This window comes from Bos indicus x Bos taurus, chromosome 28 (assembly GCF_003369695.1).
Source record: "Bos indicus x Bos taurus breed Angus x Brahman F1 hybrid chromosome 28, Bos_hybrid_MaternalHap_v2.0, whole genome shotgun sequence".
Taxonomy (NCBI): domain Eukaryota; kingdom Metazoa; phylum Chordata; class Mammalia; order Artiodactyla; family Bovidae; genus Bos; species Bos indicus x Bos taurus.
The window spans coordinates 18,264,609-18,288,245 of record NC_040103.1 but is presented as its reverse complement, the minus strand read 5'-3'; the positions used below and the strand labels follow the sequence as shown (position 1 = coordinate 18,288,245).

At 38.2% G+C, this 23,637-nt stretch overlaps 1 protein-coding gene across 3 annotated transcripts in view; it reads left to right on the top strand.

The window, feature by feature from the left end:
- Positions 1 to 23,637, top strand: part of RTKN2 (rhotekin 2) — a 113,391-nt gene that overhangs the window by 49,296 nt on the left and 40,458 nt on the right. For all 3 annotated transcript variants that reach the window (XM_027530703.1, XM_027530705.1, XM_027530704.1), the window contains 2 exons: positions 200 to 397; positions 12,765 to 12,859. In XM_027530703.1, coding sequence (XP_027386504.1) covers positions 200 to 397; positions 12,765 to 12,859 — 293 coding nt within the window. The remainder of the gene's footprint in view (positions 1 to 199; positions 398 to 12,764; positions 12,860 to 23,637) is intronic.

Genomic DNA, 23,637 nt, shown 5'->3' with positions numbered 1-23,637 from the left:
GGTAGCTCTAGAAGTTGCAGTGACCCTCTCAAGTCATTTAGATACTAAATAAACTCAGGGAGATTCTATCTTATTAATATATATTAACATAAACCTGTTCCAAATGCTGCTTTGAGAAGTTACAAAAACATCAGAGGGTGTTGTAATTTTATTTTCTTCTAAGTTAAATTTCTAACATTATGATTGTCCTTGTTTTTAGTAATGAAGCAGGGCCAGACTTTCAGATAAAGGTGGAAGTATATAGTTGCTGTACAGAAGCATCTTCTATAACTAATACACCAAAAAAATTAGCTAAGAAACTGAAAACATCTATAAGCAAAGCTACGGGGAAGAAAATCAGTTCAGTGCTTCAAGAAGATCATGAAATCACGTGCTTGTCCTTCAGTTCTTCAATTTAGTAAGTTTTCTAATACAGTATTTATAGAGACATAGTATAATTATGTATTTGTGACATTTTAGAGTATTGTATGTGGTGAATATGTTTACATTTTAAATGGGAAAAGACATCCTGAAGCAGTAACAAAACTTGGTTGTCTGACATTTACCCAGCTGAGGTGGTATGTTCCTTTGAAAGTAGAAAGTTGGGTGACAGTGTGTTTTTAGTGATTTGAAATTCCAAGATCTACCAGAAAGATGACATTTTTTTCTTGAAAAGGAACTAGCTATAAATCAAACTGTTTGCTCCGTATCAGTCTACTAATTGAATTTCTGAATATATGTCATGCTTTCAGTCTTACAGATTTTTAAAAAATATCTTACTATAGCAAAATCACATTACCATTATCACACCTAACAAAATAAAAAATTAGTCCTAAATATGATCTTATAGCCAATTCTTTGTTCAAATTGCCCCAATTCTGAAGTTCTCTTCTGATTTGTGCAAGTCAAGGTCCAAACAAGGTCTGTAACATTGCATTTACGTGAATCTTTTAAGTTTCTTGTACTCTTTAACAAGTTTCTGTTCCTTTGCCAACATATATTGAAGAAGCTAGATCTTGTAGATTTCCTAAATTTTCAATTTATCTGATTACATCTTTGTGGTCTTTTTAAAACATCTTTTTCTATCCCTTGTGCTCCTATAGCTTGCAGTTAGATCCAGAGGACTGATTAGTTTCAGATTCTCTTTTAGGGCAGTAATATTTCATATTGATTATATGTACTTTCTACTGTATCCCATTTGTAGGTCTTGTTTCACCTTCAGGTGTGTTAAAACTGATCAGTGGGTTCAGGTGTTGTTAGCCTGATACATCCATTGTCAAGTTCCCTATCAATGTTACATGTAATAGTTTTAGCAGCTGTGACTGATCATTATTACATTAAGGATTATAATTTAGTGGCTTTCTAAATTTGTCCTACATTTATTTATTTATTTTTCTATATGCAGTCATTTTTAAAAGTTTTATTTATTTTTAGTTGAAGGATAACTGCTTTCCAATATCACGGATTTATTTTTAAATCTGGAATTCTCTCAATAACTTTCCTTCATGAACTCTGTATAAATGCAAAAAATTGATGAAGGAAAAGGAGGAAAAAATATACTTGATTCTTTTATTTACCCAATTTTACTGTCTGAGCCACGAGGGAAGCCTTATTTACCCAGTTTTAGAATAATAATTTGATATCCTTGCATGGAGGTGATTAGTGTTTTGTTTTATTTGAACTCCTGAAGTTTTATTTGTGTTTCAATCTAATGCAGTTGTTATTCTCTTCGAAGGCAAATTGCCCCATCTTTGATCAATAGGAACCCCTAAGCTGACTCAGCATCTTTTTGCCACAGCCTAATCAGAGGAGCCTGGCAGTCTTCAGTCCATAGGGTCGCAGAGTTGGACATGACTGAAGCGACTCAGCAGGCACATACAATCTCTAATTAGCTTCTTTGCTTTGTGACCAGGGAACATGTTCCGTGTTCATGTTTTATTTTTCAGCTCACACTAGAATCACCACCTCTGCAAGGAGCCCTGGTTTCTTTCAGGTACTTTCTTTAAACATTGTGTTTGTTGCTTTACAAGTGGTTTTATCTTTCTTCCTTAGGAAAACTGTTGTACAGGCGGCATTCCTAGAATTTCTTTGCATGTTGGCTCTTCAGCATGTCAATAATTTTACTATAATTATAAAGCAAAATATTTTAGGCGTACATCCTGGAAATCTCAGTCATCAGAATATAGCTAATTAGCTTTCATATCAGTTATATTACATGTGAAAAATGCCTTGGGACTTTAGCAATGTGGCTTTCAGTTTATTTTGATTGAGACCATGAGTAAAAAATGCATTTTATATCGTTACTGAATACACAGTACCATCAGCAGTCAGATTTCATGAAACAATACTTAGCTCTTGCTATTTATAGTATAGCCATTAGACTTCTTTTATTCTAGGTATCTTCAGTTTTTTTTAAATGCTGTTTATGAATCAGTAAATTGATTTCATGATTCTTGAATGGGTGCCATCTATTGAAGAACAGTCATATAAGATATGTCTTTATAATATAAATGTCATTAAAAAGGAGGAAGCGAGACCCTTTAATTTTCCCTCTTTAGAATTTTAAGGCCAACTTAAAACTTTTCTAGATTAAGATTATATCAAATATTTGCTAGAAAATGTTTTAATTCAACTATAAGGTAATGAAACTATACTTTTTGATGAATAAATGAGCAATTATATTTCTAGTTTGAAACACAGATTTTAGAATTGAAAGAGACCTTAGAGATAATCACCAAATTCAGTAGTTTTAAAATGTTTTTAAGCAGCAAAATTCTTTATTTAGAAAATGGCAGTACTAGCAGTGTCCTGAACAAGTATTTCCTGGGCCTCAGTTTTCTAATACGAAAGGTAAGGATGCTTAGGCATAATCATTTATTTTAAGAAGGCTCCCTAGATCGCTTCTTGGCCTTTTGGCTAAGATCAAGTATAGAAGCCTCCTTAGAGACATTTTAGGGTTTCCTGGACCTTTCAAGCATGTAAAAACAATACTTGGGCTTTTCACACAGTTCAAAACGTCATGGTTTCAGTACTTGATTTTTTATCCTGTCATTTATTATTTGTGTGACCCAGGACAGGTTAATCTACTCTCTGGGTTTTTCTTTTTCCCTCTGTAAAAAGGGAATAATAATAATGGAATAATATTTAACTCCATAGGATCATTATGAGATTCAGAAAGATAATTCATGAACTTGGTATGTTGTGAGCATTTAATGAATGTAGCTCTTACCATTATTGTTACTGTTTTTACTGTTCTGCGATCAATGCTTTTTCTGAAAAATTTTATTTAAAAAAATTCAAGCTGAAGCACTGCATGAAGAAACATTGCTAGGATTATAAAATGTAGGCAGGGTCTTCCCTGGTGGCTTAGTGGTAAAGAATCCACCTGCCAATGCAGAAGACATGGGTTTGATCCCTAGTTTGGGAGGATCCCACATGCTGCAAAACAGCTAAGACCACACACGAACCCATTTGCTACAAGTACTGAAGCTCGTGTGCCCCAGAGCCTGTGCTCCCCAACAAGAGAAGCCACCGCGGGCAATGAGAAGCCCACCAACCACAGTGAAGAGTGGTCCCCACTCACCACAACTAGAGAAAAGCCCACACAGCAACAAAGACCCAGCACAGCCAATAAATAAATACAACTATATTTAAAAATGTAGGCAGATATTTTAACATTTAAATCCAATGATTATAATTTCACAGAAGATAATCTAAGTGAATAAATCTAAGTGATTTGCCAGCAAAGGTCTATCTAGTCAAGGCTATGGTTTTTCCAGTGGTCATGTATGGATGTGAGAGTTGGACTATAAAGAAGGCTGAGCGCTGAAAAATTGATACTTTTGAACTGTGGTGTTGGAGAAGACTCTTGAGAGTCCCTTGGACTGCAAGGAGATCCAACCAGTCCATCCTAAAGGAGATCAGTCCTAGGTGTTCATTGGAGGGCATGATATTGAAGCTGAAACTCCAGTACTTTGGCCACCTGATGAGAAGAGCTGACTCATTTGAAAAGATCCTGATGCTGGGAAAGATTGAGGGCAGGAGGAGAAGGGGACGACAGAGGATGAGATGGTTGGATGGCATCACCAACTCTATGGACATGGGTTTGGGTGTACTCTGGGAGTTGGTGATGGACAGGGAGGCCTGGTGTGCTGCAGTTCATGGGGTTGCAAAGAGTTGGACATGACTGAACGACTGAAATGAATTGAATCTAAGTGATATTATAACTTATATTTAACCTATACTCTTCTTCAATGACTAGAAGTGTTTTTGAGAATAACATTGTTGATATTAAGTTCTTTGTAACAGGGACTGACATATTTGTCTTGAAGTGTTCATTATTCTATTCAGGTTCGTCATTCTATTTTGTTGTTGTTTAGTCGCTAAGTCATGTCCAACTCTTTTGTGACCCTGTGGGCGGTAGCCCACCAGGCTTCTCTGTCCATGGGATTTTGCAGGCAAGAACAGTGGAGTGGGTTACCATTTCCTTCTCCAGAGAATCCTCCTGACCCAAGGATAATTCTATTTGGTTTATTCCTAAATCAAAATATCAGTTTTCCTTATCAACATTTCCCATGAAACTTGTATGGAATTTGCTTATTTATATCATTGAAGCTGATCAAAAGATAGGGTAAAACCTTTTATAGCATTTTACCAATTTATATTCTTTTAATACCAGCATTTCTTTTGAGCTTTTGGTGTGAATGCTGAGTGTGCCAAGTTAAACTCATAGCCCAGGACCAGTCTTACCTGATCCTTCCTTAACTGACCACTTCAGCACCCTGGTAGGAGTTTCAGAATAGCAGTAGTGATCAAAATTCCTAAAAGGATCAGCTTTTATTTCTTTAATAGTGATTTAGTTGAATGAGAAGATTCCTAACATAGCTTTTAATTTTTAACCAAAATGGGCAAAATATATCTTCTCTAGTAATATGTCATGTGACCAAATATAGCTGTTCTTCCTTACAAAGAGTACATTTTTTTTTCAGACTTCCATTTAAAGTAGTCATTTATTTTTTCATAATGTTTTTGGAACCCTTGCTGCATCAAATGTTACAACAATTGGCCTATTTGTTAAAAAAATGTAGCTGATTAAACTTTTGGGAACTCAATATTAGGGTTGGCTTAAAAGAATGAGTGTAATGTTTTAGTAAGAAAATGTTATCCTGACAAGAATGCTTTAAAAGTGAGATCATTGTTGATTTTGGAAGCATTGGCATTGTAATTAGTCATGGTTTAAAAATGAAGTAACTTGAAATATCATCATAAAGTATTGTTTGATCTGAAAGAAGACAGTGAACATTTTTGGTAATTCTTAGCATGCTCCCTGGTGTGATTCATTTATTCGTTTTATTTGTGGAATTTAGCTTACTGAAATTCCTGTAACTAGATTTTTCCCAGTGTTTCTAAGAGCTGAATTAACTATTTTATGTACCTTGAGAACCAATTAGTACATTATTCTTCACTGTATAAATATACATCATTTTAAACAATTATCTTGTGGAAACTAGTATAATTGAGAGTGATTATTTACTTGACAGAAAAGTATTAACTGAAAAATAACTAAATATTAACTAAAAAAATAGGCCATTATACTACATTTTAAATTAATTAAGCAAATATCTTTGTGCAGAATAACTGGATTATTTATGTTTTGAGAAACGGTGATGTTGATGGTTTGGTAGTGTGAAAGATGATGCAGTGTTCAAGATTAACTAAGGAATTACTCAGCTATGGGGTATAATTTTATTTATTTATTCGTTTAATCATTTTAGAAATGATTATTCAGCAGTTGTATCATGTGGTACTTTGGATTTAAAGCTTAGTAAGCCATGTTTCCTGCACTCAGAATTCTTGCAATAGTAAAAGATAGTATGTATCTGTTTTAATAGACAATTACCTTAATTAAACTGTTAATGAAGTATAAAGGGTAGTGGTAGTAAGTATAGTGTAATGGGATTCTGTTTCCAGTGTACTACTTGCTAACTACAGGCAAGTCAGTTAAACTGCACATAGGTAGATGTAGTATTGTAATGCTTTGCATGTTTTGATTTTTAGGGGAGGGTTTTCATCCTGCTACTTCACAAATCCTACAACATTGTTTATTTCATTGTGTGTGCACTTAGTTGCTCAGTCGTGTCCGACTCGGACTGTAGCCTGCCAAACTCCTCTGTCCATGGGATTTTTCAGGCAAGAATACTGGAGCAGTTTGCCATTTCCTCCTCCAGGGAATCTTCCTGTCCCAGGGATCAAACCTGCATCTCCTGTGTCTCCTGCATTGCAGGTGGATTCTTTACCTGCTGAGTCATTGGGGAAACCCAGTTACTTCATTATAAAAGTAATATAAACTTTAGAAATAGAACCTAGACAGAGAAAAAAGTGTATTCAGTTTATTATAGATCAATTGGGCTTCCCTAATTGCTCAGTTGGTAAAGAGTCTGACTGCAATGCAGGAGACCCCAGTTCGATTCCTGGGTCAGGAAGATCTGCTGGAGAAGAGATAGGCTATCCACTCCAGTGTTCTTGGGTTTCCCTTGTGGCTCAGCTGGTAAAGAATCTGCCTGCAATGCGGGAAATCTGGGTGTGATCCCTTGGTTGGGAAGATCCTCTGGAGAAGGGAAAGGCTACCCACCCCAGTATTCTGACCTGGAGAATTCCATAGACTGTATAGTCCATGGGGTCACAAAGAGTTGGACATACCTGAGTGACTTTCACTTTTACTTTATAGATCCAGTCAGTTCAGTTCACTCACTCAGTTGTGTCCGACTCTGCGATGTCATGGACTGCAGCATGCCAGGCCTCCCTGTCCATCAGCTCCCAGAGCTTGCTCAAGCTCATGTCCATCGAGTTGGTGATGCTCTCCAACCATCTCATCCTCTGTTGTTCCATTTTCCTCCTGCCTTCATTCTTTCCCAACATTAGGGTCTTTTCCAATGAGTCAGTTTTTCACATCAGGTGGCCAAAGTATTGGAGTTTCAGCTTCAGCATCAATCCTTGCAATGAACATTCAGGACTGATTTCCTTTAGTATCAGTTGGATCTCCTTGCAGTCCAAGGGACTCTCAAGAGTCTTCTCCAGCACCACTGTTCAAAAGCATTAATTCTTCGGCACTCACCTTTCTTTATAGTCCAACTCTCACATCCATACGTGACTTCTGGAAAAACCATAGCTTTGACTAGATGGACCTTTTTTTGGCAAAGTAATTTCTCTGCTTTTTAATATGCTGTCTAGGTTGGTCATAGCTTTTCTTCCAAGGAGGAAGTGTCTTTTAATTTCATGGCTGCAGTCACCATCTGTAGTGATTTTGTAGCCCCCCAAAATAAAGTCTCTCATTGTTTTGCCATCTATTTGCCATAAAGTGATGGGACCAGATGCCATGATCTTAGTTTTCTGAATATTGTGTTTTAAGGCAACTTTTTCACTCTCCTCTTTCACTTTCATCAAGAGGCTCTTTAGTTCTTCTTCACTTTGCCATGAGGGTGGTATCATCTGCTTATCTGAGATTATTGATATTTCTCCCAGCAATCTTGATTCCAGCTTGTGCATAGTTTTTATAATTTTGAACTGATATTTTTCCTCCAGGTTTTAAAGTAACTAGCTTTGTGAGGTATATATATATTCATAATTATGCTATACATTCATATATATATACATGTGTATATATGTACACACACACATTTTTTCCTTGAGTTATTACAGAGTCTTTATATGATCATTTTAAAGACCACATTATCTATCAATTGGTTCTATCATACTTTATTCTTGGGGGAGGTTATCAATAACTTTTTTTTGTATTGTTATTTTAAGATGTGTAATTCATTGGAAACAGAGGCAAATGTATTACATGTTTATCTCAAATAGTTGAGGAAAAGATGTCTTAGCCACAATTATTTTATAAGGCCTGAGAAAAAAATCAACAGATATTTGGATCATCACACAATTTTAGCCTATTCTGCCACACAGGTTGCCACCTCTGCAATGCACTTGGTACAAATGCACAGCCTGTAACATCGCTACTTCCTGTGTACACTAAAAGCAGTATTTCATATTCCATTGTGTATGGAAATGATGCTGTTCTTGAAGTGAAGAATACTTTAATACTTTTAGTGGTCAGTAAGAATAAATTACATCACTCCTAAAAGTAAAACACCGAATTATCTTCATTCTTTCTCTCCCAGTCTCTGCTTCTTACCATTTCAGATAATATTTCTTGATGAATTTAAAATGCATGCAGACTGTTCATCTAATACCTTGACCTCTAAGTTTCATGACTTCCTTGCCTCTGGTGATCTTGTGCCTGTTTTAGCCATCCATCCCACAGTTGTACCCTAGATCTTGTCATTACTAATAATTGCACATGGTCTGTGTAGTAATATCAAATGATATCTACCACCTCTCACATTTCCAGCTTTCTCTGTTCAATATTCTGACTCCAATTAGCTTAAATTCCTTGATTTACCATTTTATTATTTTCTATTATTTCTCTCCTTTTGTTATACTTACTTTGGGGAAACTTCAGTTCAGTTCAGTCACTCAGTCATGTCCTACGCTTTGTGATCCCATGGACCGCTTCACGCTAGGCTTCCCTGTCCATCACCAACTCCCGGAGCTTACTCAAAGTCAAGTCCATCGAGTTGGTAATGCCATCCAACCATCTCGTCCTCTGTCATCCCCTTCTCCTCCTGCCTTCAATCTTTCCCAGTATCAGGGTCTTTTCCAGTGAGTCAGTTCTTCATATCAGATGGCTGAAGTATTGGCTTTTTAGCTTCAGCGTCAGTCCTTCCAATGAATATTCAGGACTGATTTCCTTTAGGATTGACTGGTTTGGTTAAATCCTGCCTTTAGCTCCTCTGCACCTGCACTCATGAGGAATAGATGAGGAAATAAGAATAATAATACTGTCTGGTCTCACTTTAGAGGGATCACTGATCTTAAGTGAGTTCCAATATGAGCAATCGTCCGAAGTGTCCACAGGCTTTCACTTTACCTCTTGTCAGAAATAGTATTTCACATTACATTACTCTCTCTTATAGAACTTCTTTTTCCACTCCTTATTGATGCTTTTGAACTGTGGTGTTGGAGAAGACTCTTGAGAGTCCCTTGAACTGCAAAGAGATCCAACCAGTCCATTCTGAAGGAGATTAGTCCTGGGATTTCTTTGGAAGGAATGATGCTAAAGCTGAAACTCCAGTACTTTGGCCACCTCATGCGAAGAGTTGACTCATTGGAAAAGACTCTGATGCTGGGAGGGATTGAGGGCAAGAGGAGAAGGAGACGACAGAGGATGAGATGGCTGGATGGCATCACTGACTCGATGGATGTGAGTCTGAGTGAACTCCAGGAGTTGGTGATGGACAGGGAGGCCTGGCGTGCTGCAATTCATGGGATCACAAAGAGTCAGACATGACTGAGCGACTGATCTGATCTGATCTGATTCAAAGCTGATGTTGTTGTCATTGTTCAGTTGCTGAGTCATGTTGAACTCTTTGTGACCCCATGGACATACACTCTAGGTTCCCCTGTGCTCCACTATCTCCTGGAGTTTGCTCAGATTTGTATCCATTAATTTGGTGACGCTATCTAACCATCACATTCTCTCTGACCCCTTCTTCTTTTGCCTTCAATCTTTCCCAGCAACAGGGTCTTTTCTAGTGAACTAGCTCTTTGCATTAGGTAGCCAAAGTATTGGAGCTTTAGCAACAGTCCTTCAAATGAATGTGAAGGGCTGATTTTCTTTAGGATTGACTGGCTTGATCTCCTTGCAGTCCATGGTACTCTGAAGAATCTTTTCCAGCACACAGTTTGAAAGCAGTAATTCTTTGGCACTCAGCCTTCTTTATGGTTCAACTCTCACATCTATATGTGACTGCTGGAAAAACCATAACTTTAAAAGACACTTGCTCCTTGGAAGGAAAGCAATGACAAACCTAGACAGCATATTAAAAGGCAGAGACATCACTTTGCTGACAGAGGTCTCTATAGTCAAAGCTGATGACTTCATTTGATACAGCATTGATGATGCTGAAGTAATCAGAAAAGAACTTGTGTATCCTCTGTCAACCGTATCTTTCAGCCTACCTGCATTTTTATCTTCATTTGCTGCTTTCCTTCCTTTTGAACTGCCCTTACTCCATCTGAGACCACCCACCTATGCATTCGATCATCTTCTCAAGTTCTCAAAAGTTGGCTCCTGCACATGTCCCCCCTTCTCTATCATCAGTTTTTCTTCTACTACATCATTTCCAAAAACATAAACATGCTGAAGTTCCTCGCATTTCTCTTGCCCCATTGAACAGCTGTCCTTTACAGAAAAGTTTTTACATACTCTGTCTCCACTTCCTGTCCTTCATTGTCTTGAACCAGTTCAGTCAGGTTTCACCATGTTAACTTCTATCCCATCCTATAGAAACTGCTCTTATCAAGGTCAGCAGTGATCTTCATGTTGCCAAATACCATGGTCATTTTACCAGTGTTCCTCCTCCTGGAATTTTCAGTATTCAACACAGTTGATCAGCCTCCTTGAAACACTTTGAACTTGGCTTCCTTGGACACCACTTTTGTGATTTTTCTTCTGCCTCAGTGACTGTTGCTTGCCTGTCTCCTTTGTTCATTGTGCTTCAACTTAATCTGAAATGATGGAGTACTTGTGTCCAAATACTCAGTTGTCACATTTTATGTAACTTTTATTAAATATCATTTATATATTGGTAACTCCCAAATTTCATTCTTTAATACTTTTTCCTCTCATAACTCCAGATTCATTATCCACCTGCCTACTCTACAACCCAGTCTCAAACCTAATCTGTTCAAAACTAAATTTTTACTCCCCATATCCCTTCTTTTCTCAGTCAGCCTCTTTGCAGTTAATAAGAATTCACTTTTGCTAGTTGCTCAGGCCAAACTCTTTGGAGTTGTCCTTGATTCTTTCCTTTCTTTTGCATCCCGTGTCCACATTGGGTCAACTCTAGAATATATCAAAAATCTTACCACTTCTCACCATCCCATCAACTACCACCCCATTCCAGGCCTACATCAGCTCTTGATTGGTGAGGTGCAGTAGCTTTCTGGTTGGCATCTCCATTTCTCTCTTGGCCTCTTTGGTCTTTTGTCTACATAGCCCCAGAGGGATCATTAAAAAATATAAGTCAGATCATAGCACATGCCTCTACTCAAAACCTACCACTTGCTTCCTGTCTCACTGAGAATAAAATCCAAGGGCCTCATCACGCCCTACAAGGCATGCCCTCCTGCAGTGTAGGGTGTCTGCCTGTCCTCGGCTTGTAGACATTGTGTCTCCCTCTCTGTCACTGTAATCCTGCCGCACTGACGGCCTTGTTGTGTGTCAGATGCACCTAGCGTCACTCTCTTGCATCACTTATCCACTTCTTGTCAATAATCTCTTCCTGAAAATAACACATTTTGCACTAAAACACTAATAGGGAGTCTATTTACCATTGTTTAGCATGGGAAAAATTGTAGTTGCATAAAATCCATGTATCAATGACCAATTATTATGTTGAGATAGTGCTTAAATATTGTGCCCCATCACCAAGCAACTCATATGATTGTTAATAGGCAATTTTGTGTGTAGTAATATTTGCTCTTCTATTATAATTGTTGTTCTCAATTGCTTTTATTCTTCACCATTTTAAAAAAATACTTCCTCAACTTTTGTGGGGCACTTATTATGTAACAGTAGGGAAAAATAAGAGCTAATAATAAAACTCACTGTAGAAATTTGTCAGGACAAGTGAAAATAGCAGAGAATGCCCACACTAAAAATGAGGTTCTCATAGTGTGTCTTTGCTCTAGCAACCTTCCCAATACTCTGAATAGAAGTCTGAATTATACCAGTTGTATTCAGAATGTAACTTAAAAATGTACTTACGAGTTGTTTTGTTAATTTTTTTATTTGGTCAAGTTTTGGAGACAAGCATCCATTTTCTTATGTAAACACTGACAGAAAAACATTGGCTAGTAAGATGTATCTCTTGTCTATGATGGGTGTATATTGAAAACCACCATGTGCATGCTCAGTTGCTGAGTTGTGTCCAACTCTTTGAGACCCCTTAGACTGTGGCCTGCCAGGACTTCTCTGTCCAGATAAACCAAACCAATAAAATCAAGTGCTATAAACCTTAAACTTATACAGTAATGTATGGCAATTGTTTTTCAATAAAACTGAAAAATCCAAAACCAAGACGCCTTCACCAGGGAACAACATTCTGTGGAGTGTGCCATTATTTATTAATGAAGTGCATGCATGTGTTGCATTATTGCTACATTTATACATATTTTTTGTAATGTTTATTTTATTACATATATAGTAAGAGACAAAGAAGATTTATGAAACATATCACCTGGCCCAATTAGTAAAAATTCTCATCAGACTTTACATGGTAATTCTATTTTATTTTTCGAAGAATGACCATACTGTTTTCCGTAGTGGTTAACATTTTACATTTCCACCAACAATGGAGAATGATTCCAGTTTGTCCACATCCTTGCCAATAACTTGTTACTTTCTGTTTTGTTGTGTTTTAATAATGGTCGTTCCAATGGATGTGAAGTGGTTTCGATTTGTGTTTTTCTAATGATTAATGTTCTTGAGTATCGCTTCATATTTTTATTGGCCATTTGTATATTTTATTTGAAGAAATGTCTATTCAAGACCTTTGCCATTTTTAAATCAGGTTGTTTATTTTGTTGTTGTTGAACATCTAAATATTTTATGTAGTAGAAAATACACTACACTTCTTGACACCTGTCTTTTTTCTCACTATTAGTGATGCAAAGTACAGTTTGCTAGCTCATACTACCCTGAGCTTGGAAAGCACTGAGGATGGCTTCAAGACCCACAATCTCTCTGTTAATGGGAATGGTACGTATGGTGTTTATTTTACTTATTATAAATGTTATGTCAATATATGCGTGTGACAGTAATAATTGCTGATTTTAATGTGTTCCTCTGAAGTGACTATTGGCTTCTAGGACATAGGCATGAGTGATTCTGTGGATTCTTTCAAATATGTGTGTCCCTTTTCCCCAAAAGTGAAAAGTTTATTTTTCTCTCTGTCTCCTATTTGCTAGAGATTTGTTTGTGAGGCTTGCTTGTTAAGAACAGAAAGGTTTTGCATTTTCTGAATCCTTTTCTTTGACTTGAAATGGGTGACTTCACCACTCTTCTGTTAATAATTGTCAAAGACCTATCTTATTTTTGAATTTGTAATTGAGGAAACCAACCTGTCTGTTGGTAGAAAGCAGAGGATATAAGGGAAAAGTGGGGCTAAATTAATCTTAAACATTTTTCTCTAGATGATAATTGGTAGTTAAAATTTGTTAAATAGAAATAGATAGCAGGGTGAAGAAGGGAGGTGAGTGATTAGGAAGATTTGTAAAACTTACCATAAGCACTCTCTACACTCCCAGATTACTTTTACCTATGATGAAACATATACAGTAGTGTTGGTAAAGTAGATTAGAAATATGATTTGGGTTATTTATTTTTTCATTTTTCAAGGTAGAATATATAAATTATGTACTACCTTACTTATACTTTTTGTTGTAAGGAGAGAGACTCTATACATTTTTTAAATTTCACACTAAAATATTACATTAAAAATAGAGAAAAGTTCATAAAATGTAAATGTGCAGTTTAACAAATAATTATGATATGAATGGGGCTTCCCTGGTGGCTCAGAGGTTAAAAATCCTTGTGTGTTATATAATACCTTATTACATCTGGGATCATTTTCCTGCCACTTGAAGTATAATCCTTAGTATTTATTTTAGTATATTATGTTAGTATCATACCTCTTGATTCTTTGTGTTTGTCTGAAGATGACTTTGCTTAGCTTCACTCTTAAAAGGCATTTTTTACATGGTGTAGAAGCTTGGCACTTTAATATTTTTATTTTTGAGCATTAAAGCTACAGTTCCACTACCTTCTGGTGTCTTGTGAAAAGTGAAAGTGAAAGCGGCTCAGGCGTGTCCAACTCTTTGTGACCCCATGGACTATATAGTCCATGGAATTCTCCAGGCCAGAATACTGGAGTGGGTAGCCTTTCCCGTCTCCAGGGGATCTTCCCAACCCAGGGATTGAACCGGGGTCTCCTGCATTGCAGGTGGATTCTTTACCAACTGAGCTATCAGGGTCTTGAACTAGCTATTAAAAATCATTTGTCAGCATGTTGCTTCTGTGATGGTAACTTTTCATTTTTTTCTTTGTCTTTGGTTTTCTGAAGCTTCACCATGCTATAGGTGAAGAATTTAGTTTTATTTATGATGTTTTTGGAAATCTTGAACTTCTTTATGCTGATTGATGCCTTTCATTATTCTGGACAAAATCTTGTCTATTCAGACAGCCTCTGGTCCATTCTTTTGCCTTTCTTCCTCTAGCATTCTTATTAAACCTATGTTAATCTTTCTGACTGTGTTCTCTATTTTTATTATCATTTATGATCTATTCCTCATCTTTTTTTCCCTTTGCTACTTTTCCTAGAATTTTTAATGCACTCTTTTATTTCCTTTATTCTCTTTGCAGCTCTGTCTGATCTGCTGTTGAATCTGTATACCAAGTTCTTCATTTCATTTATTGTACTTCTTATTTCTAGAAGTTCTGTTTGATTTTTTCTTAAATCTGCTATGCCACTTTGTATTCCCTGCATGCACTGTTAATATTATCTTTCAGGTTTTTATTAAAAGAGTGAGTATAGCTATTTTATAGTCTATGGCTAATAATTCAGACATATAAAGTCTTTCTTGGTCAGTTTCTATTTTTTTTTTTTTTTGTAAATGGTTACCACTCAGTTTCTTCATGTATAGTTATTTTCATGTACTAGTCATTATAATTCACTGTTTACAAAGCAGAATAAATTAATGCTTAGTGTCTGCTTCAGGCAGGAACTTGGAGAGACTAGGCTCACTTTATCCAAAGACCATGTCTGAATTTCTCTGGATCCCTTCATCCCCACTTCCAGGCAGTGGGAATCCTGGGCAGTTAGACTGGTTTATTTATGGAAGGAAATGGCAACCCATTCCAGTTTTCTTGCCTGGAAAATCCCATGGACAGAGAAGCCTGGTAGGCTACAGTCCACAGGGGGTTGCAAAGAGTTGGACACAACTGAGTGACTTTACTTTCACTACCCGTTGGTGATTCCTTTGGGCTCTCAGCTTAATATGAGGAATCCTCCCATTAATCTGCCTTTGTTGTTAAAGTCCTAGGCTGATTTCTGATCTATTTCCCTCATCTTGCAGGATCTTTAAATCATAAATTGGATTTGCTGGGATTAGCAAATGCTCTCAAGACAAACAGATTCTGTGCTCATTTAACTTACTGGTTCTCATTTATCAGATTTGTACTGGTAGTTTCTTTTAGTTTTGTTACCTCTTTGTTGCTCTAAAGTTTTTTAAATAGATTTGGTTCAGCATTTTATAGTAGTTTTCAGTGGGAGGATTGGTCTGAACAATTCAATTGAGCTTTCTTTCGCCCACAACTTCAAGTTTGTAATAGTATTAGCATTATCAGTTGGCAAATTGGAAAACTTGGCAAATTAAGTTTTAATTCCATTTTGTGTCAGTTCTCTAGAATTATTGATGTTATCACCATATATTGAGTGCCTGTTATGTTCCAGACATATTCAGCCTTGAGAAAGAAAATTCTGTAATATGTGACCTCATGAATGATCTTTGACATTATGCTAACTGAAATAACCAGTCACAGAAGGACAAATACTACCTGCTTCCACTTATATGAAGTGTCTTTAGCAACCCCATGGTGGACTGCAGCCTACCAGGCTCCTCCATCCATGGATTCTCCAGACAAGAGTACTGGAGTGGGGTGCCATTGCCTTCTCCCTGAAATAGACAGACTGTTAGAAGCAGAGCGTAGTTTACTATGGGAGTTACTATGGCAGTGACTAGGGGTTTGGAAGAAGAGAAAGGGGGTGCTAATAAACTGGTATAAACCTTCCATTATACAAGGTGAATAAGTTCTAGAGATCTGCTGTACAACATGTGACATAGGCTAACAATACTGTATTGTTCTCCCCAAAATCTGTTGAGTGGGGTATCCTATTACATGTCCTTATGCTAAAGCAGTTTTTATTTTTAGTCTCTGTGAGATATAGTTATTAGGGAGCATTACAATGAAGTGATTAATAATGGAGACTGTGGAGCCATCAGCCTTGGATTCGTATTCTAGTTCTACCACTGGCTAACTCTCTGACCTTCCGAAGTTCCTTATTTTGTTATCATTTACATTTTACAGATGAATAAAACATAGCTTAGAGAATGTAATGTGCCAGATTGTGTAGCTAGCTAGTGTTCAAGCCAGACTTTAAATAATCGAGGACAGGCGGTGCTTGTTCTGCCATGTGTTCTGGTTCAGATCATATCAGTCGCTCAGTCGTGTCCGACTCTTTGCGACCCCATGAATCGCAGCACGCCAGGCCTCCCTGTCCATCACCAACTCCTGGAGTTCACTCAGACTCACGTCCATCGAGTCAGTGATGCCATCCAGCCATCTCATCCTCTGTCGTCACCTTTTTCTCTTGCCCCCAATCCCTCCCAGCATCCAGTGAGTCAACTCTTCACATGAGGTGGCCAAAGTACTGGAGTTTCAGCTTTAGCATCATTCCTTCCAAAGAAATCCCAGGGCTATCTCCTTCAGAATGGACTGGTTGGGTTGGATCTCCTTGTAGTCCAAGGGACTCTCAAGAGTCTTCTCCAACACCACAGTTCAAAAGCATCAATTCTTCAGTGCTCAGCCTTCTTCACAGTCCAACTCTCACATCCATACATGAACACAGGAAAAATCATAGCCTTGACTAGACGAACATTTGTTGGCAAAGTAATGTCTCTGCTTTTGAACATGCTATCTAGGTTGGTCATAACTTTCCTTCCAAGGAGTAAGCGTCTTTTAATTTCATGGCTGCAGTCACCATCTGCAGTGATTTTGGAGCCCAGAAAAATAAAGTCTGACACTGTTTCCACTGTTTCCCCATCTATTTCCCATGAAGTGGTGGGACCGGATGCCATGATCTTCATTTTCTGAATGTTGAGCCTTAAGCTAACTTTTTCACTCTCCACTTTTACTTTCATCAAGAGGCTTTTGAGTTCCTCTTCACTTTCTGCCATAAGGGTGGTGTCATCTGCATATCTGAGGTTATTGATATTTCTCCCGGCAATCTTGATTCCAGTTTGTGTTTCTTCCAGTCCAGCATTTCTCATGATGTACTCTGCATATAAGTTAAATAAACAGGGTGACAATATACAGCCTTGACAAACTCCTTTTCCTATTTGGAACCAGTCTGTTGTTCCATGTCCAGTTCTAACTGTTGCTTCCTGACCTGCATACAAATTTCTCAAGAGGCAGATCAGGTGGTCTGGTATTCCCATCTCTTTCAGAATTTTCCACAGTTGATTGTGATCCACACAGTCAAAGGCTTTGGCATAGTCAATAAAGCAGAAATGGATGTGTTTCTGGAACTCTCTTGCTTTTTCCATGATCCAGCAGATGTTGGCAATTTGATCTCTGGTTCCTCTGCCTTTTCTAAAACCAGCTTGAACATCAGGAAGTTCACGGTTCACATATTGCTGAAGCCTGGCTTGGAGAATTTTGAGCATTACTTTACTAGCGTGTGAGATGAGTGCAATTGTGCAGTAGTTTGAGCATTCTTTGGCATTGCCTTTCTTTGGGATTGGAATGAAAACTGACCTTTTCCAGTCCTGTGGCCACTGCTGAGTTTTCCAAATTTGCTGGCATATTGAGTGCAGCACTTCCACAGCATCATCTTTCAGGATTTGGAATAGCTCAACTGGAATTCCATCACCTCCACTAGCTTTGTTCGTAGTGATGCTTTCTAAGGCCCACTTGACTTCACATTCCAGGATGTCTGGCTCTAGGTCAGTGATCACACCATTGTGATTATCTGGGTCATGAAGATCTTTTTTGTACAGTTCTTCTGTGTATTCTTGCCACCTCTTCTTAGTATCTTCTGCTTCTGTTAGGTCCATACCATTTCTGTCCTTTATCGTGTTCTGGTTAGGCATATATTATTACTGATAAAGCACCTGAAAATTCAAAATACTATCGATTTGTTAATAATGGAATTGATGATGAAAGATCCTATTCTTTCAACTAAATCATCAGAAAGACCGTTGAAATGAATAAAATTCACAAGAAAGCATCTATTTCATCAGTGTCCCTTGTAGTTAGTGTTCTTTAAGATATTACTAGATTTTCCTTTAATAAAAATGCTCATGAGCAAATAAGCATGAGGACTATGTGGTATATTTCTTTCTAAGAGAAACACAATAGAGATTAACATATTGAGCATTCACGCTAAGTCGCCTCAGTCATGTCTGACTCTGTGACCCTGTGGACTGTTGGCCACCAGGCTCTTCTGTCCATGGGTTCTCCAGGCAAGAATACTGGAGTAGGTGGCCATGCTGTGCTCCAGGGGATCTTCCTGACCCAGGGATTGAACCCACATCTCTTCTGTCTCCTGAGTTGGCACTAGTACCACCTGGGAAGCCCGAGGAGAATATTAAAGACTATGAAAAGGCCTGTGCTTACAGCAGTAACACCCCAAAATGGTTGACAGCCAAACTTGTAGCTTCCACTGGAGAAAATTTAAGAACACTAGCCTATATGCCAAACTCTTTTGATGTGATAGGTATATTCCTAGAAATGTATGGAAATGAAAATCTTGTAAATCAATTATATTTTGGGAAAAAAAGTACGTAATTAAAAATAAACACAATTTTATGCAGGAAAAAGTCACCCTTTGATTTATTTGTTAATAAATCTATGTTTAATAAGGTTTTCCTAAATAAAGTTCTGTCAGATCAGATCAGATCAGTCACTCAGTCATGTCCGACTCTTTGCGACCCCATGAATCGCAGCACGCCAGGCCTCCTGGGAAGGCAATGCCAAAGAATGCTCAAACTGCTGCACAATTGCACTCATCTCACACGCTAGTAAAGTAATGCTCAAAATTCTCCAAGCCAGGCTTCAGCAATATGTGAACCGTAAACTTCCTGATGTTCAAGCTGGTTTTAGAAAAGGCAGAGGAACCAGAGATCAAATTGCCAACATCCGCTGGATCATGGAAAAAGCAAGAGAGTTCCAGAAACACATCTATTTCTGCTTTATTGACTATGCCAAAGCCTTTGACTGTGTGGATCACAATCAACTGTGGAAAATTCTGAAAGAGATGGGAATACCAGACCACCTGATCTGCCTCTTGAGAAATTTGTATGCAGGTCAGGAAGCAACAGTTAGAACAGGACATGGAACAACAGACTGGTTCCAAATAGGAAAAGGAGTTTGTCAAGGCTGTATATTGTCACCCTGTTTATTTAACTTATATGCAGAGTACATCATGAGAAATGCTGGACTGGAAGAAACACAAGCTGGAATCAAGATTGCCAGGAGAAATACCAATAACCTCAGATATGCAGATGACACCACCCTTATGGCAGAGAGTGAAGAGGAACTCAAAAGCCTCTTGATGAAAGTGAAAGTGGAGAGTGAAAAAGTTAGCTTAAGGCTCAACATTCAGAAAACGAAGATCATGGCATCCGGTCCCACCACTTCATGGGAAATAGATGGGGAAACAGTGGAAACAGTGTCAGACTTTATTTTTCTGGGCTCCAAAATCACTGCAGATGGTGACTGCAGCCATGAAATTAAAAGACGCTTACTCCTTGGAAGGAAACTTATGACCAACCTAGATAGCATGTTCAAAAGCAGAGACTACTTTGCCAACAAAGGTTCATCTAGTCAAGGCTATGGTTTTTCCTGGGTTCGTGTATGGATGTGAGAGTTGGACTGTGAAGAAGGCTGAGCGCCGAAGAATTGATGCTTTTGAACTGTGGTGTTGGAGAAGACTCTTGAGAGTCCCTTGGACTGCAAGGAGATACAACCAGTCCATTCTGAAGGAGATCAGCCCTGGGATTTCTTTGGAAGGAATGATGCTGAAGCTCAAACTCCAGTACTTTGGCCACCTCATGTGAAGAGTTGACTCATTGGAAAAGACTCTGATGCTGGGAGGGATTGGGGGCAGGAGGAGAAGGGGACGACAGAGGATGTGATGGCTGGATGGCATCACTGACTGATGGACGTGAGTCCAGGGGCGGTGGCCAGGAGGACCAACCCCACGTCCAAGGAGCCGTGGCTGCACGGGCGCAGGAGGGCCTAGAGCAGCTATCCCACATTGAAGGTCAGGAAGGGCGGCGGTGAGGAGATATCCGTCATCCAAGGTAAGGAGCAGTGGCTGCCCTTTGCCAGAGCAGCCGTGAAGAGATACCCCACGCCCAAGGTAAGAGAAACCCAAGTAAGACGTTCGGTTTTGCAAGAGGGCATCAGAGGGCAAACACACTGAAACCATACTCACAGAAAACTAGTCAATCTAATCACACTAGGACCACAGCCTTGTCTAATTCACTGAAACTAAGCCATGCCTGTGGGGCAACCCAAGATGGGCGGGTCATGGTGGAGAGATTTGACAGAATGTGGTCCACTGGAGAAGAGAATGGCAAACCACTTCAGTATTCTTGCCTTTAGAACCCCATGAACAGTATGAAAAGGCAAAATGATAGGATACTGAAAGAGAAACTCCCCAGGTCAGTAGGTGCCCAATATGCTACTGGCGATCAGTGGAGAAATAACTCCAGAAAGAACGAAGGGATGGAGCCAAAGCAAAAACAATACCCAGCTGTGGATGTGACTGGTGATAGAAGCAAAGTCCGATGCTGTAAAGAGCAATATTGCATAGGAACCTGGAATGTCAGGTCCATGAATCAAGGCAAATTGGAAGTGGTCAAACAAGAGATGGCAAGAGTGAATGTTGACATTCTAGGAATCAGCGAACTGAAATGGACTGGAATGGGTGAATTTAAGTCAGATGACCATTATATCTACTACTGCGGGCAGGAATCCCTCAGAAGAAATGGAGTAGCCATCATGGTCAACAAAAGAGTACGAAATGCAGTACTTGGATGCAATCTCAAAAACGACAGAATGATCTCTGTTTGTTTCCAAGGCAAACCATTCAATATCACAGTAATCCAAGTCTATGCCCCAACCAGTAATGCTGAAGAAGCTAAAGTTGAACGGTTCTATGAAGACCTACAAGACCTTTTAGAACTAACACCCCCCAAAAAGTTATGTCAGTGTCTCCCAAATACTATAAAGAGGATATACAAGATTTTTGAAATTTATAACTCAATTTTATTGCTCTTTTTTCTTTTTCAAAGCTGTCTTTATTTTTTTTAATTATTATTATTATTATTTTACTTTACAATATTGTATTGGTTTTGCCATAAATCAACATGCATCTGCCACGGGTGTACACGTGTTCCCCATCCTGAACCCCCCTCCCACCTCCCTCCCTATACTATCCCTCTGGGACCTTCCAGTGCACCAGCCCCAAGGTTCCTGTATCCTGCATCGAACCTGGACTGGCGATTTGTTTCTTATATTATACATATTTTAATGCCATTCTCCCAAATCATCCCCCGCTCCCTCTCCCACAGAGTCCAAAAGACTGATCTATATATCAGTGTCTCTTTTGCTGTCTCGTATACAGGGTTATTGTTACCATCTTTCTAAATTCCATATATATGCGTTAGTGTACTGTATTGGTGTTTTTCTTTCTGGCTTACTTCACTCTGTATAATAGGCTCCAGTTTCATCCACCTCATTAGAACTGATTCAAATGTATTCTTTTTAATGGCTGAGTAATACTCCATTGTATATATGTACCACAGCTTTCTTATCCATTCATCTGCTAATGGGCATCTAGGTTGCTTCCATGTCCTGGCTATTATAAACAGTGCTGCAATGACCATTGGGGTACACGTGTCTCTTTTAGTTCTGGTTTCCTCACTGTGAATGCCCAGCAGTGGGATTGCTGAGTCGTATGGCAGTTCTATTTCCAGTTTTTTAAGGAATCTCCACACTGTTCTCCATAGTGGCTGTACTAGTTTGCATTCCCACCAACAGTGTAAGAGGGTTCCCTTTTCTCCACACCCTCTCCAGCATTTATTGCTTGTAGACTTTTGGATCGCAGGCATTCTGACTGGCGTGAAATGGTATGTCATAGTGGTTTTGATTTGCATTTCTCTGATAATGAGTGATGTTGAGCATCTTTTCATGTGTTTGTTAGCCATCTGTATGTCTTCTTTGGAGAAATGTCTATTTAGTTCTTTGGCCCATTTTTTGATTGAGTCGTTTTTTTTTCTGGAATTGAGCTGCAGGAGTTGCTTGTATATTTTTGAGATTAATTGTTTGTCAGTTGCTTCATTTGCTATTATTTTCTCCCAAGAAGGAAAAAGCCAAAATGGTATCATAAGGCTTGTATTTGTCATCAAGAAATTTTTATACTTTTTATAAAACAATGAAGTTACATTGTAAAGATTGACTGACATGGAACTGAGATGTTATCTGGATTCTTTCTCTGCCTTTGTTTTGTTGTCGCTGTCATTTTAAAACTCCATTTTGTTCCCCTTCTGAAACTACAGATGAATTAGATAAAATCCTCGAGTAATGAAAAGTCAAACTGTTCTTTCACTTCCTGTTTCATTTCATCTTGCCCTAATATCACCCTTGGTTAGAAAAGAAGAATAAAGTATTTTGATTAAATGTGTTGCACAAGACTGGAAAGACAGCATTGAAAAATGGAAAGGATATGGCTTCGGGACTGAGAGTGCCCTGGATATGAAATTATAAGAAGCATCTGTTACATGCCAGATACAGTGATAAATGTCATATATATGCATTTTCTTATTTGATTTCACAACCCTAGTACTTTATAGGTAGTATTTTTAAGAATGAGAGTTGATACTTGGGCAAGTTAAGTGACCAGCATAGATGCCATCCTTCTTGTTAAAAGTAGAAGCTGTAGCTCTGTGCTTTATTCTCCAGTGGTCATGAGCTGTAGAGAAATCTACATGGGAAGTAGCAGCTGATTGCAGCCTATGTGGCATGTGATCTGTAGAGCAAAGAATTTTACATTGAATATCTTTTTTCAAGGACTACAACTAGGAAGGAATTATTTTTCTTGGTGTGCCATGAAATCTGAAGTTATTTTGCTGGAGAAACTGTTACATGTGGTGTTTAGGTTCCAGGTACATTGTTGTTTGAACAAACTTTATGAACTGGTCTGAAAAACTAATCACTTATGATTCTATTTCTTTAGGAGTTACATCCTAACTTAAAGACAAGTCATCCATAAATCTTGTATGTAAAGAAATTCACTTTGAAACTTTAAATTCATAAATCACAAATTTGATTTCAGATATATTTCTGAGATCCATGCTTTTATATAATGTTTCTTTCATTTCCTGCCTATTTTAAGAAAGGAGATTCTCATTTATTTATATCTGCATTTTAAAATCATTGGCTGTGTTGTATTTATACACTTAATTCTCTCAGATGAAGCCCTTCATTTCTAAAAGATAGCAGCTTTAACGAGGTAATAATAAAAAAGAATAGGCCCAGAAATTTTGTTGTGTGCTATTCTTTAGTAGAAGCTTGAGCAGGTACATTGATAACAATTATTTTATTTTGTGCTGTTCATTTGGGCTTCTCAGGTGGTCCTAGTGGTAAAGAACCTGCCTGCTGATGCAGGTTAGAGGTAAGAGACTGGGGTT